This window comes from Hylaeus anthracinus, unplaced genomic scaffold, assembly GCF_026225885.1.
Source record: "Hylaeus anthracinus isolate JK02 unplaced genomic scaffold, UHH_iyHylAnth1.0_haploid 11997, whole genome shotgun sequence".
Lineage (NCBI taxonomy): Eukaryota > Metazoa > Arthropoda > Insecta > Hymenoptera > Colletidae > Hylaeus > Hylaeus anthracinus.
This window is the reverse complement of record NW_026534344.1, coordinates 14,248,251-14,262,517: the sequence shown is the minus strand read 5'-3', so window position 1 is coordinate 14,262,517 and position 14,267 is coordinate 14,248,251. Positions and strand designations below refer to the sequence as shown.

The 14,267-nt window shown below is 37.8% G+C and overlaps 2 protein-coding genes across 3 annotated transcripts in view; both read right to left on the bottom strand.

The window, feature by feature from the left end:
• LOC128889207 (mannosyl-oligosaccharide 1,2-alpha-mannosidase IA) overlaps window positions 1-14,267 on the bottom strand; it is a 546,492-nt gene that overhangs the window by 22,674 nt on the left and 509,551 nt on the right. The gene's annotated exons all lie outside the window — the stretch shown is intronic.
• Window positions 7,419-11,282, bottom strand: LOC128889220 (uncharacterized). Its single transcript, XM_054146668.1, has 10 exons — window positions 11,145-11,282; window positions 10,213-10,332; window positions 10,029-10,143; window positions 9,685-9,946; window positions 8,853-8,975; window positions 8,563-8,653; window positions 8,295-8,440; window positions 7,987-8,119; window positions 7,823-7,926; window positions 7,419-7,612 (listed from the first exon to the last, which is right to left on the bottom strand). The coding sequence occupies exons 1-9, from the start codon at window positions 11,241-11,243 to the stop codon at window positions 7,873-7,875; spliced, it is 1,143 nt and encodes a 380-aa protein (XP_054002643.1). The 5' UTR covers window positions 11,244-11,282; the 3' UTR covers window positions 7,419-7,612; window positions 7,823-7,872.

The following is a 14,267-nucleotide window of genomic DNA, read 5'->3' as shown; positions in this document are numbered from 1 at the left end:
TATTTTTCTGTTCATCAATTATAAATTTGACAGTTCCTTTGTCCACCATTTTATTCATGCTTGTCGTTGAATGTCTTTGCACTAGCAGCCACGTTCACGGACAGTAAAACGGAATTGTGATGATTATTACACCCTCTGCGCGCGGAAACGCGCCGGATGGGCGGGAATGGAGTGGAAAAAGAAAAGGTGGATGCGAAAGGGCGGTAGAGGAAATCAAGTCGATGGCTAGGAGGCCTTGGAGGGCTGCTTAAGGAGAATCACGACGAGGGGGTTGGATCAGGTGCCGACTCGAGTTGAAATTGGTCCTCGGCCAATATTGCACTCGAGAATGCGAGGTCCAACGGCGCCTTTACTATGAAATACGTGACGGGGCCTTTAATGATTCATGACCACCGAGACGAAGGAACTTCGATGAGAGTCGCCACAATTTCGAGCAGTTAATCGATAGAGTGGCCATCGCAGGGTAGCTCAATCGTGGTAATTTGGTACATTGGATGGTAATTCGGTTGAGCTTGGTAGGAATTGTGAATGTTTGTTTTATAGTAGGCAAAGCTGTATATGTAGATTACTTTATCTTAATCTTCTGTAGCATGAATTTTAAATTATCATTAATGAATTAAAAAAGAAATTATTTTTTGAATATTTTTACATGCACGAGTGAATTTATATTCGAAATGAATATATTCATTACATTTCATTCTAATATAAATTCTAATATAATATATATTCATAAATTTCATTTCTGGCACAATGCAGGTCGACATTTATTTCATTTTCAATTAACAAATTTCCCTAAAGTCGTTCATTTTTCGTTACGGCGACGTTTAATTACAATTTTCGTTATTACGAAAACCAAAAATAATATCATAAAATTTCTCTCATGGGAAACTACAACGAAACCTGCTTCAACTCATACGCATTTCTGTCACGTGCAACATACACGCCATTTTAAATATCATAAAAGGCGAAAAAACATTCGGGTCCTCCTCAACCTCCATTTTACGACATTCCTCTTACACTATTTAAACCATTGTGTATGTTGTATTCCAGCACACCTGATCAATCCTTCAAACGCAGTTCGTCCCCATTTCGAGTACCTATCCGTTTCACACGCGACATCGGGGAATCCTGGCCACTCGCGGAACAAGGGTACTGCTGTTTAAGCCAGGAACGTCCACCGGAAGTAACGACTGTGGGGGACGGTTAACGCGAATATGATTACCAGGTGAGATTGTTCACGGAACAGCCAGTGATTCCGCAACACGGGAACCCGGTCGCGTGTTCTCCAGCCACTTGTAAGAGTCCGCCACGGTTGTACAACCTGGAGATAGTCACGGAAGCACTCTCGTGAGTAACAAGTTTGGACGCGCGTTTCGCATGCTCCACTTTCGTCCCCTTTCCAACAGACGTGACCCTCTTCGTTTTCGGGATGGAAGTGGTTCCGGGGAAAATGAGCTTCGCGTCGTATCTCGGCGCACGCTATGCTTTCCACGTCGAAGAAGAAGCGGTAAGCATGACGCTCTAGTGTCATGGGGACCGGCGGGCCGTCGTTCCCGACGATACCAGTTCGAATTAATGCGAACGAGACAATGGGACAAGCGCGTAACGATTTTTTGGACCATTTTCGCGGGACAAAGTGGCGGGAGGAAATATCCATTTCTGGAAGAGGAACCATTTCTGGATGGAGGAAACTGTGTGTTCGTTGCGATTATGTTTCCCCTGGCCGTTGAATACAACTGAGGGGAAAGTGGCGAGCGAAATTTAACACCTCGGGGTTTCTTTTGCATGGAACGATGGTTTGGGGTGCTATGAGTCCAAAAATGAGAAAAAGTTGGGCATAAAATGCTGTGTATGGATGCGTGTATATGTATACAGGGTGTGGGAGCTATATTGTGGAGAATACAAAAAACTTTTAAGAAAGTAAAATCTTAAATCTTACGAAAGCTGACGTTGAGACGAATCCATCGAGTACGTGGTCATTCAAGGTTATGCATAGATAGATTTAATAAATCTAACTTTTGCCTGTAAGATTTTTTACAAGCTTAGCTGTCTCACCCTGTATAGTAATATTTAACATTCGCTTAAATATTAATAACAATCACGCTTCAGAATAAGTTGAAGATATTAATCGTGAGATAATTTTCTACATTTTTACATCTATCGATTTGAATAACTAAAAATAATTTTTCTGACAACAGTTAAGTTAATTATTAACAATACTTATTATTTAAACAATGTCGGGGAATATTATTTTACTGTGATATTGATGTTTCGTGAAATTCTTTTCTCGATGTATAGCCAACCCCATGAATATTCGTACCCTCTATATCTATTGAAGAAGTTTAACTAAATTAAATAATAGTTTTAACATTACCAAATCAATTTTTCGTTATAAATACGTACCATAAACCTACCATTTAATTTAAACAAATCTCTTCTACAAATATTACGTAGAATTAAAGGTTACGATTCTGGATAATTCAATTATAAATATATAAATGTTTCTATTCACTGATCAGGTGATTAAACATATAAACGTTTCCCAACATCATGGATGACAATGTTCAAAAATGTATATATATCGACTACTGTTTTGCTTTATACTTCAGAGGTAATTTATCCGAAAATACTGAAACTTTCACAAAAAATTTGATGCGTATTCATAAAGAGGGTACCACACTAACTTTGAGAACAATAAAGTTACATTCAGGAGAATTTTTCGTACCAACATTGTTACCTTCTTGAACTCAACGCCGAATTTTCAGAGAACGTCAATACATAATCAACGGTGTACAGTGTTCCACACTCTTTCGTTACCTTCATCGCTACGTTCCATTAGAGTGAAAGCTTCCATTTTTGCCGTTGAAGCTCTGAAGCACATAATTTTTTACGACGTGCAAACGCATGACTTTTCATTAAGCGAGTCCTACGTAACTAGAACGAATGAAATTTTTATCGTATAAGACGCGGTGCATTAACACATCTCAGTTGAATTACTATCACTTTCCTGAGACGTACCAGCTATCAGAAGCTTGGAGAATTTTCCCTTGTCGGTACCGCGGTGGCGCAAAAGTTGAAAATCTTTTAAGGGTCCTTGCAGTTTATTTAGGTCAAGACTACCGGACGTAAAGTTCTCCTGGAGAATTGTTGCGACGTTTCTACGGCATTGCAGCTGGCGTTATCAAGAGTCCGAGGATTCCATAGCGTTTGTAGCGTCCAGTGGCGTTCAAATGCGTCCGGTAGCGATCTCAGGCTCCAAATGAGGCTGGGGTCTGCGATGCCAGTGTAGCGTCGAAGTCATTTTCCAAATGTCACGGCTTACATCCGGAAGCCTGGAACTGCGGCATTAACTGCAAGAACCCCCAGTCGTGAAACCTTTGAGAGTCCCATTCAACCACGCTAACGCTTCTCATTTTCCTTAAACGGAGTCACGGGAAACTAAACACTCCGCGGAATTAATCAAACGAGGAGTTCAATTACCGCGACGAACGCACTGCGATACTATGCATATATGTTTAATTATAATTCGGTAGCTGTAATAATACATAGTAATGCATAATTGGAATTGGTCGTTTCTGCATATGAGCTTTTCCTGACTGTGACGATGGCATTGCAGCTCGTACTATGCACATACGTTTAATTATAATTTAGTGGTTATAGTATCGAATGGTTGCACAAGTTCGTGTCCGATTTAAAAATGAAGTTCAATGTGTTAAATTTCATAGAATATGATTTTACTAATCAATTATGTAGTTGCAATTTTTTTCTACAATCTAATCATCCAATATATAATAATGTATAATTATAATTTATCACTAAAAGTATGATTCTAACTTTAAACTATTTTGTACTTGTGCATGAAGTTTTCCTTATGAGAATGAGTTCAAGTATGACCTCATTACGACTCCTCTTAATTACACGTTACTAGAGGCGCTTTTCAAAATCTTCCAACTGTACGTAATTACTAGACTTGAGATGTTTATGCATTTACGGCAAATGAAAATGTGGGAAAATGTGCGAGGATGTGCACGAACACAAAAAATATATATAAAGGGCATGTTACACTGTTTCGAACATAAGGAATATTTTAAAGTTTAAATCTCAATTCTTTATCTGAGTCTGCATGAACATCCTCAGTCTATCAATTACAAATGGTCCAAACTAGGCCGTTTCTAGATTCATATTCATCTATAAAATCTCAGAAATCCATTACTAACACTAAAAAATACACAAATTTCAATGTTCATTAGCATTCCAAATCCCATCCCATGCATGAGAATGCACTTATGCTTCAAAATTTATGCTAGGATTAAACATTATTGATTAGACAATACATAAACATATATCGCGGTATTTATTTCTTGTATCTTCATCAAAATTTATGAATTTCATTTAAATTCATTTCCGTTGATGCTTGACTTTCAGAATTAATTTTCTTAATTCATCAGTGAAAAGTACTGCCATCCATATATGGCGATCAACATAATAAAAAAAACGAAAGAAAAAAAAACAGTGGCGATGACATCTTTTCATACACCTACATGGAAGTTTTTTCACGTATCAGGGTAGAATTTCCTCCACATAACCGAGCAGCTAAGCCAAGAATACGCGAAGGACCAAAGGGAGGACGAAGAACGTCCTCTGGCGGTAGAAACGCGACCTGTCGTTAAAGCGGAAACACGGGTCTTCCTCGTCGGCGGAAAAACGTTCTTACCTTGGAATCAGACGAGTACAAAAGGCGCCGCTACGATTCCAACATGCCATTAGCCGAAAGAGCCGACGATGTTCGGAGTAATTCTCTGTCACGGTGTTCAGCTAGCGATCGTCGTAACTACGCGCCCCGAGGCGATAATGTTCCCAGGGATAGGGTCTCGGAAGGGATGGCAAGGATAGAGACATTACGCTCGCGAGACTTTAGATAAGAGGCCGAACTCGGTAGCGGTTCGAGAGGCGTACGCGTACACTCGTGGTAGACGTGCATCCAGCGTTCTTTCTCGCTCGTGGATTTTTCCGAGCGTTTCGCAAACGGGCCGTGTGATTTCTCGTAATCGCCGAGTCGATCTTAGTCGCGGGGCTGATTCGCTGATTACCGACCAGACGCTTCACGCTTGGCTTCGCGCAAATAGCTTCCCCGTTCCGTCGTCGACGATCGTTCGTGGTTGACGAACGAGTCGCTTGTAATTTCCAGCCGCTTCGCGGGCTCTGACAGACCTTGGCTACGTTCTCATCCTGGCTCGAGTAACGACCGAAAGATAAACGATCGTTTATACGAGCCTCGTTATGGGCGAATTAACACGGAAATTTTTACGTAAAATGTAGTAGTTTGTGAGGAACAATTTAGGGTTGGGGATTTTTCACTACTTTTAGACCTTGTTCAGGGTGCAAAATTATGTCGAGGAATGTCTATGTACATGTAATAAATTATATAAGAAGAGAAATATTACGGCTAAATTGGTTACTGAAAATTAATACACAGATAAATTACATTTGAATTTTAACATAAACTGTGATAATTTGTGACGAACAATTTAAAGTTTGGGATTTCCTTCTAGGGACATTCTTCTTCAGGGTTTTGAAAAATCATGTTAAAGAATGTCCATATACATGTAATAAATTATATAAGAAGAGGAATATTTAGGCGTAAATTATTTACCCAAAATTAATATACAGGTTGAGTAATATTGCAAAGTTTAGAGTGAACTGAGGGCTATCTATTACATATACATGTAATAAATGGACTGTAGGTTTTATTCAATCGCTTCATCAAAATTATTGAGATATCTATGATACTTACGAAGAAGGAAGTAATTGCGCGCTTTTTGCAGCCAAATTTAAAAGTAACTTTATGCCCACGTACCATTTTATTCTACAGTGTCTTCTTTTTTCAGAAATCAAAAAAGGAATACACAGAGGGTTCAACGGTTCGCACTAAAATTCTTAAAAAAACGTTTCAGAGATATTCAGGATATGGAATCGAGTGATATGAAATAACAAAGACTGGATCAACCCTTCCAGCACAACCCTTTATTTGTCTTGACTGTATAGCTTCGAAACGTCAGGTTCACGCGAAGGGTGGCGGAACGTGAGTGGCAGGAATCGTAATTTAACCGCAGTTTATGGCATTGCTGGCGAAGATCGATATGATTGCAACTGTGCTTCACAGTCCAGGGTGCATAATAACTGAACCGGTGTCGCGTATAAGCACCTTGCTTTTATTTCACGCCCCCGACTATCTTGTGTCATTAGAAAGAGATAATTTTGTACGATACCTTTCTGTCCTTGGAACGGAGGGGTGCGATTCTCCAGGTCGTGTCAGAAAAGCTGAGAAAAATAAACGTGGCATGGTGTCTCAAATTAAAAAAATATTTTATGCTACCAATTTTCCTCTGTAGATTAAGTTTGTTTAAACCATTGCTGGATACGTTTTTGCATGAATGGAAATGACTCCTGTAGAGTTCTGTGGTTAACAGGTTATTATTAAATATACATGCGCGTGGAAGCTATTATGGTACCTACCTAATGAGAAAGTGAGAGTGGTTTCAGTAGCGTGTGTACATGCAACCGCAGTGCATAATAGCATTGTGCCTCGGAAAGTCAATGTTAATGAAAACTTTATGAATTTCACGTGCTTTCAACAGGTGTGTCCATTCTAGTACACTGTATAACGTACATTGTTTGCATAACAAATATTCTTTTTTCCCAACAATTTTCAGTTTGGCGAATTCAGGCTACAATCTCGTTCATGTTCGTTCATTTCACTCGATAGAAGTTAGTTAGTCGCGACGTGTAGGCTGCTGTATATGTTCAAATAAATTACCAGGAACTTGTAAACAGTGTCACGCGAGGAAACGCGTGTTGGGAATGTGTACTTGTGACAGAGAGGCACCTGTTGCACGTGTTCGATCCAGGCTGTCTCGTCGGCAAACCTAATTGCTCGCATGTAGGACTGATATAGTCGTATAGACTTAAACTTACGTAAAATTCTAGGAGGAAAGCCTTCAAGGGCTGTAGCATACGAATATGCAGCTATAGTGCGGGCTTAGGAACCCCGGAGTACCCCAGCTAAGTAGTACGTGTACAAAAGACAAGACTAACCTAAATTGTAATTTACATACAAGAGTTACGTAAACCAAAATCAAGAAGAATAGAAATAATTGTGTTGTGATGTATGGATTCGGTGCAATAATTGAAATGACAGTTGCGCACTTAAAAAAACCAAAGATACTCAAGGAGGAAAAATAAAAAGTTTCAAACAACGAACCAATAACAGGAATAACTTTCGATTTGTTACGTTGTGAATAAAAGTAACAGTCTGAATAAAAGTCCCATCGATTGAAACTGATAAATAGACGCGTGAGTGTTACTTTCAAACGGATAGTTTGTTTTCAAACCAGTAAGTACTTACACAATTTGCCAACTTATGACACAGTGACTTTATTCATAACAATGAAAAATTGAACGTTTTTACCCATCGTGGATCTTTACTCTTCAGTCGAAGTAATTTTACACCAATTAATGGTGATTTAAATAGTTGAAAATAGTCTAAACAAAAATCCACGTCAAAGGCTTCGATACGATGATAAAAGATTCCGAGAAAAGTGGAGTTTTGTACCTGACCAATTGCAATAAAAATTAATTAGCTCAGGTGTCGATTGCACTGTTAAAGTGCGTTAACACGCTCAAGCTATTTGCACAAATCGGCTTGCACAAGTAAATCGTAGCGTGTGAACGCAGGCATGAAGTTTGCGCAAGCCAACAAATTTGGCTTGAGTGAAATCTGTCCTGTAACGTTAGCTTAAATAAGTTACGTTTCGACCGGTACCTGGGTCGAGCTTGGTCACTTTTTCCTCTCTTCCTTACTTAAAATTTGCGCTAAACCTCGATGGACGTCATCATCATAAAATAAGACATGGTATTCCTTACAAGCTAAAAGTTATCGGTATGATTCGATATCATCGCAATAGTATCGATAATAAAATAACATACCGTTGCGAAACCTTCGATCGATGCAAAATAGAACCCAAAGATTGGGTAAGAAACTGGTTCGGTGCACTTTATCATGATGATCAGTAACAATTTTTGTATATATATCGACGTACGGTACCAATTCGTATTGTATCTGCAAAATTCGTTAATAATCAGAACTTCAGCTCCTCTTCCTTCAAAATATATTTTACCAGGTTCTTCTCTATATTTAGACACTCGTCGGCCAAAAATTGTTCGAAAATTTCACGAGATGATTTTCGCGAGCGTTCGCTGCAAATAGTTGATATTTCAATTTTGTTCGTACTCACATTACCGTGACGAGTCTGTTCGCGTAATCCAGCATTAGCTGTACCACGTAGTTCAAATAGAACATGTAACCCAGCTCGGTAATGGAAAACAGCAGAGATATAGCTAATTCCTCTAAATCGTGTGTCAAGCATATTGCTCGGGATAGCTGAAAAGTAAACGAGGCATTTTCAAATAAACATATCGAACGTGTAACCTACAAGAACGATTGTTTATACTGACAAAAAAGTCCTCCTATTTAGTGGTTTACGAAAATCATTGGCTACTCACGCGAAAGAAATTAACGCTTAAGGAGATGGTACCAAATACAAGGATAAAAGTATACGAGGCATCTAATCTCATGTTCATCTCACGGACAAACCTTTACGAACAGATAAGATTAATCCTGTGAAAAGTATTAAGTGACGTGGATGCGGTTAACAAAACAGGTGCGACGTGTTAGCGTGAAATGAGAAATCACTCGATCGCTTTGAACATCGAACGATAAACATTTTTAGGGAATTGAACGTCTTGAGTGATAGCAAATAATTAATAGGAAATGTCGTTACGAAGATACTGACTTTGACGCCTTTTCATGAGCGAGTACCGCATCTCTCAAACACATCTTACTGGTATTATCCGTATGATCTTGGGAAATGGTTGGCAAAGCAGATCCATAGGTGACCGCTTCTTCGATATGGTAACTGTAAATTGCATTATAAAATTCTTACTATTCGAGAGATCACAAAGTGTGTGGGTTGAAAAGGGTTGAAGTTTGGAACAACTTCAAGTGAGACAATTATTCCTTGGCCTTGACAATGGCGTGCATCAAGGAGAGAAATACGTTAAACTGCGATCTTCGAGGATCCTTTGATGACTAAGGACCTCGTGGCCATTCATGGACGAAGGATGACCGTGGATGACCACCGTTGACCTCTGACCACTTACTGACCCCTGATTAACCACTGCCCACTGGCCAGTGATGACTAGCATACCCCAGCACTTCGACAGATTATTCATTTATTTTATTCATCAGTCGCACCGTTGAAAAATAATTGTTAGTCGATTTCTTATTATTTCATCGATTCAATTGTTTCTTTCATTTAAATCGGAATTTTCAAGCTCGAATACTTCCCTTGTTTGACACTTTCTTTAAAAAATTTCTTTACACGTGCACTTTGCAAATTTCGCACTGTAAATTTCTTAAACGCTTCTTCGAACATTAAGAGATAATTATCTCACTGGAAATTGTTTCGAACACGAACTTCCCCCACTGTTCTTTAACGGTGTTGTCATTCTCGATAAGGTGATATTTTTCAAAAATCGTTTTAACGAATTTCCGGCAAAAATCGTCCCGTCGTCAAAGAATCAACGCGCTCTGTGAGAGCGCGTCGAGTAATAGGTCCGCTTTACCTAGCGACTTCGAATAAGCTGGCGGCGTGATGCATCCACATGATGAACAACGTCTCCGTGGCCACGAATATGGACGCACATATGAACAATGATAAATTCTGATGCAACACGATTAGGTAAAGGTATTTATCTTGGTCGATTAAATATTCTGTCATTATCGGGAAATAGTTTATTCGAGTACCGTTCTCTGCTGCCTTCGTGTTTAGAATGAAGGATGCGAGGTGACATATCGTCACGATACACGCTGACGGATAGATAAATGCTGCAACATCGGTATTATCGTGGTATTAAAAATGTACATGGAACGTATTATAAATATATACGGAATTCAATTTCTTCCTTACACGCGTACATCGTTGCATAATGCTTTGCCGATCCGGCTCGATTCTGAATGATCTGGAATATCTCCGCGCGTTTGGTGCTCCAATCGTATCTTATTTCTTCCATAAGTTCCTTAATCTAGATTTCCAATCGTCTTTACATAGTGTTTATCACGCGTAAACATAACTGAGAATTTTTGCAACTCACTGTATTGGCATGATACCAAAACGTGTTAAACTTTACGACGGCGCACGCGCACATTAATATAGGCGGTAGATTTTTTAATAGAAGAGACAACGAGAACTCTTTTGTCTTGAAAGCCAACAACTGAAAGAAGCGTTAGATTTCGTACCAGCATCGAATTTTGTTGGGTTTATTTAGATCGGAGTCTTCTGGGTGGCAATGGAATTATTTTACGTTTAACTACAGTGGATGCTTGATATAGAAATGCTCATTTTTGTAACATTTGGAGGATTATATGTTTTCAAATTTATATACTTCGTCCCACGAAAGAAAATTGCATATGTAATATAAAATTTAAAAATACATTCAACAGTATATCGTATACTCATTTCAAGGATTATTTTCCATAATCGAAATATGAAATTATAGGTACGCTCCTGGAAGTCCATAAAGTGCATTTCCTTTCAAACAATATTACGAGTCACATTCACGAAGTAAACAAAAATTTAATTCGTTGTAAATTCTTCACATAGTTCAGTCTGATACTTCATAATATTGAAGCATTTATAGTCTGGAAAAATTAATATCTATAATTACAGTTAATAACACATTAATAACACCTTAAAACTCTCATTTCTTCAATGATAATTTAATCCTCTTTAACGATGAAATTATTATAATTGCGATTAGAAGATGGATACCTCGTGAGAATTAAATACACAAACTGGTTTATGAATTCATGATTCCATAATTTTAATATTTGAATTAGAAATTGAACTGAGAAAACACGTTAAAGAAAGGACGAAATAAAATGAAATAATTGAGAAATAATAAATAGAATGAATGATACATGTACCATAAATCAGAAAACATCTTAAAAGTCTGCACCAGAATTAAATGTAAAAAAAGTATGAAAAAACCAAACATGTCCAATAAATTAGAAAAACAGATCGTACCTGGGCGATTATGAAATAGTAGAAGAAGATACAGACAAAGGCAATCTGCAGTCGACGAAGATTCGCATTCTGGTACGGCCAGAGTCCTACGATCGACATGAGAAATACGGTCAGCTTGTAATACGTCTCTAGTCTACCCATCGTTTTCAGTGGTTTCAACGCAACTGACACCAAGGTGTCTATCCACCTCAGGCGCCATCCCCTCCCTCAAAAAGCAACCTTCCCTATTGAAATGATTTTCTTCGAAATACAGTGAAGATTCGCGAATCGGCGCTAAAACGAATGACGGTGTCTATAATTGCCTCGTTACTTATTCATCTATAAATACATGGTAGAGGAAGATGAACCGATCGATATTCTCCCACACTGGCAATGTATTCACGTGCTATTAAGAAAATGACACGTTTCGAAAAAAGAGGAAACGTGCATTTAAGAATCTTTACCGTACTTGAGTATAATTCATTGATCCGGAAATTTCCGTCTCTTCGACATGCAACGTGGACACTCTGGCAGCGTCTTTAGTGTCTATTGCCTCGTTGGGGCAGAAGGAAGTCGAAGGAATTTTTTTTACTCGAGTTTAAATACATCGAAGGCTTTGGCGTTCGGGGACGAAATTGAGCTTCTGATATTCCTATTGTGTTTTTGAGCACAGACCATTTCAAATATCTGACTGAAAATTGGTAGTTTCATTAGCAGACGATGCCTTCGAGAGTTTAGAGGTAAATTTTTGAACAAGTTACCAGTCAGTGTCAGTGTTTTTTTTTTATCAGTGATATTATTAAGTCAGTCGTGAGATTTATTAAAATAATAGGTATGTCAATGAAATTATTTGATTATAAAAACAATGCCGTGGAACCTTCAGCCTAATAAATACCAATAATAATAAGTAAAAGTTTCTGGGAAAGTTCTTCAGGCTTTTAAGGGTCTGATGCTTTCCAAAGCGCACCATTAATAACTCTTTCATATACTAAGAAATAATGTTACTCTTTATTCAATGTTATATGTTCTGAAATACATAAAAATCTATGACCAGTGTGTTTTTTAGGATTCATGAATTGCTACATATGATGTAGAACGTTGTCGATCGTCCGAGCAGTCCAGAATTTATCATACTTCGTGTCAATGAAAATTCTCCAGCATATGCAGGAAAACGCTAATTGCATTGAGCAAAGGACCTGTCGAAAATTTTGCTTTAGTTAGAGAAGAGTATAATGAGTGGAACGAGCATAGAAGTCTACTTTAATTAAATTGCAGTGGAAAATTTTAATTTATATTTCACAAATTTCATAAAACATTGTAAATAATAGCACCAGACTGCATTATGGCCGATATTCTCAGGGACATTATCTAATGAAATAAAAATAATGCCCTGCAATATTTACGAGATGTCTATACTACTTCCACACTATATTTACACCAACAGGGAAATGAAAAAAAAGTGTTTTCCTTACTTACTAACAGATTACTACTTATTCCGTGGCTATTCATTATTTGGATCAGCAAAATTTGTATTAATATTCCATGGATGAAATCATCATGAAATAAGATACTGTGTTCTTTACAAACTGTAAACGTAATTATCACTATAGAACTGTTCTTAGGGTGACAATATGGGAAACGTGATACAAATTTGATCACAGACTAACGTACCTTTGAAAAACCTTCGATAGATGCACAGTAAAAGCCACACAAAGTAGTATCAATGGGATTGCTGCACCTCATCATCATGATCAACAACAATTTTTGTATACGTATCGATGTTTTGTACCAATTGGTGTTGTATCTTTAAATTCGCCGAAATCGCTCTTAGACTGTAACATTTCAATTACCCGCCCAACGTGTTTATTTGCTCGTCACTTGATTAGTAAACCAAGGATGTTTATGTAAATTCGTATATTGGCATATACAGAAAAAGAATTGAAACTCAAATGAAACCATGTCATATCTTCTAAATGGTGCAACAAATACATTATTCTCAATATTATATATATTTTCATTCATCATAAATACATAAAAATCCGCAGTGTACCGATAACAATATAAAACATTTTCCGAGACGAGTTTTCTCAGGGTTAATTAAAATACTTTGTCGGCGTAAACGAGTGCTTTATGCTTACATTATCATGATAACGCTATCAGCGAAATCGATTAGTACTTGTGTCAAGTAGTTCAAGTAAAACAGATAAACTAGTTGACTAATGGAAAACAGCAGAGACATTATCAATTCTTCGATATCGTGCGTCAAGCATACCGCTTGAGATATCTGAAAACTTAAGCGTGTTTAATTAAAAATTTAAAGAGTGTCACCCAAGGATTTGTTTCTTTTCTATTACCGATCTAGTTTTCTTAGCTTACCGGTTAACAATGAAAATGAGCCACTTACACGATAGAAATTAATTGCTAAGGAGATGATGGCACATACAAGGAGAAAGAAATACGAGCCTTCAAACCTATCTTTCAAATCTTGGGCAAACCTTTACGAAAAAATTAGATTAATCGACTGGAAAGTAATAAATGTGCTGCGGTATTTAGTAAGATTGATGCAAGGCGATAACAGACAGTGAAACCCCCCTACCCAATCACATCGATTATCGAGAAAAATAATGTCCCATTTTAATCCTTCTAATTGTAGCCTTAATGTTTCATTGGAAACAATTGTCATTATAAAACATTTGTTTCTGTACTCAATGGTTTGAAATGTAAGCGCGTGGAAAGATGGAATGGTGAGGTGCTTCGCGTGTAAAAGCAAACATATAATTAACACGTAAATGTGATATCATCGAGCAAATACTGACTTTGTCGCCTTCCTATGCGCAATTACAGCGCTTATTAAAGACCTTTTACTGTTAAAATTGACCAGCTCTTGAGAATCGTTCTGCTGAACAGATCCCTTGGATACTGCTTCTTGGATATGGTAACTGTAAATTACAGCAAGAAGTTCATTTACATATCCGCTGTGATTTGAGTAATTCTTTAGTCGATTGAGGTGACAGTTCTTCTCTTGATTGCAATTTACAATAGCAAGAACTGGAAATGGGGAATAACTGAGACGATTCTGAACAACAATTTCCTTTGCAAAAATGTCGGATGGTGCTTCGTTTGAGAAAACCTTCCTTGATCAGC

Bases quoted from the DNA above. Each gene is read 5' to 3' on its own strand.
- LOC128889220 (XM_054146668.1), bottom strand. From the start codon at position 11,243: ATGTCGATCGTAGGACTCTGGCCGTACCAGAATGCGAATCTTCGTCGA. The intron at 10,144-10,212 runs GTGAGTTGCAAA...TTGGAAATCTAG, and splicing joins TTTGGTATCATGCCAATACA to ATTAAGGAACTTATGGAAGA. The intron at 8,654-8,852 runs GTCAGTATCTTC...CTGTTCGTAAAG, and splicing joins GCTCATGAAAAGGCGTCAAA to GTTTGTCCGTGAGATGAACA.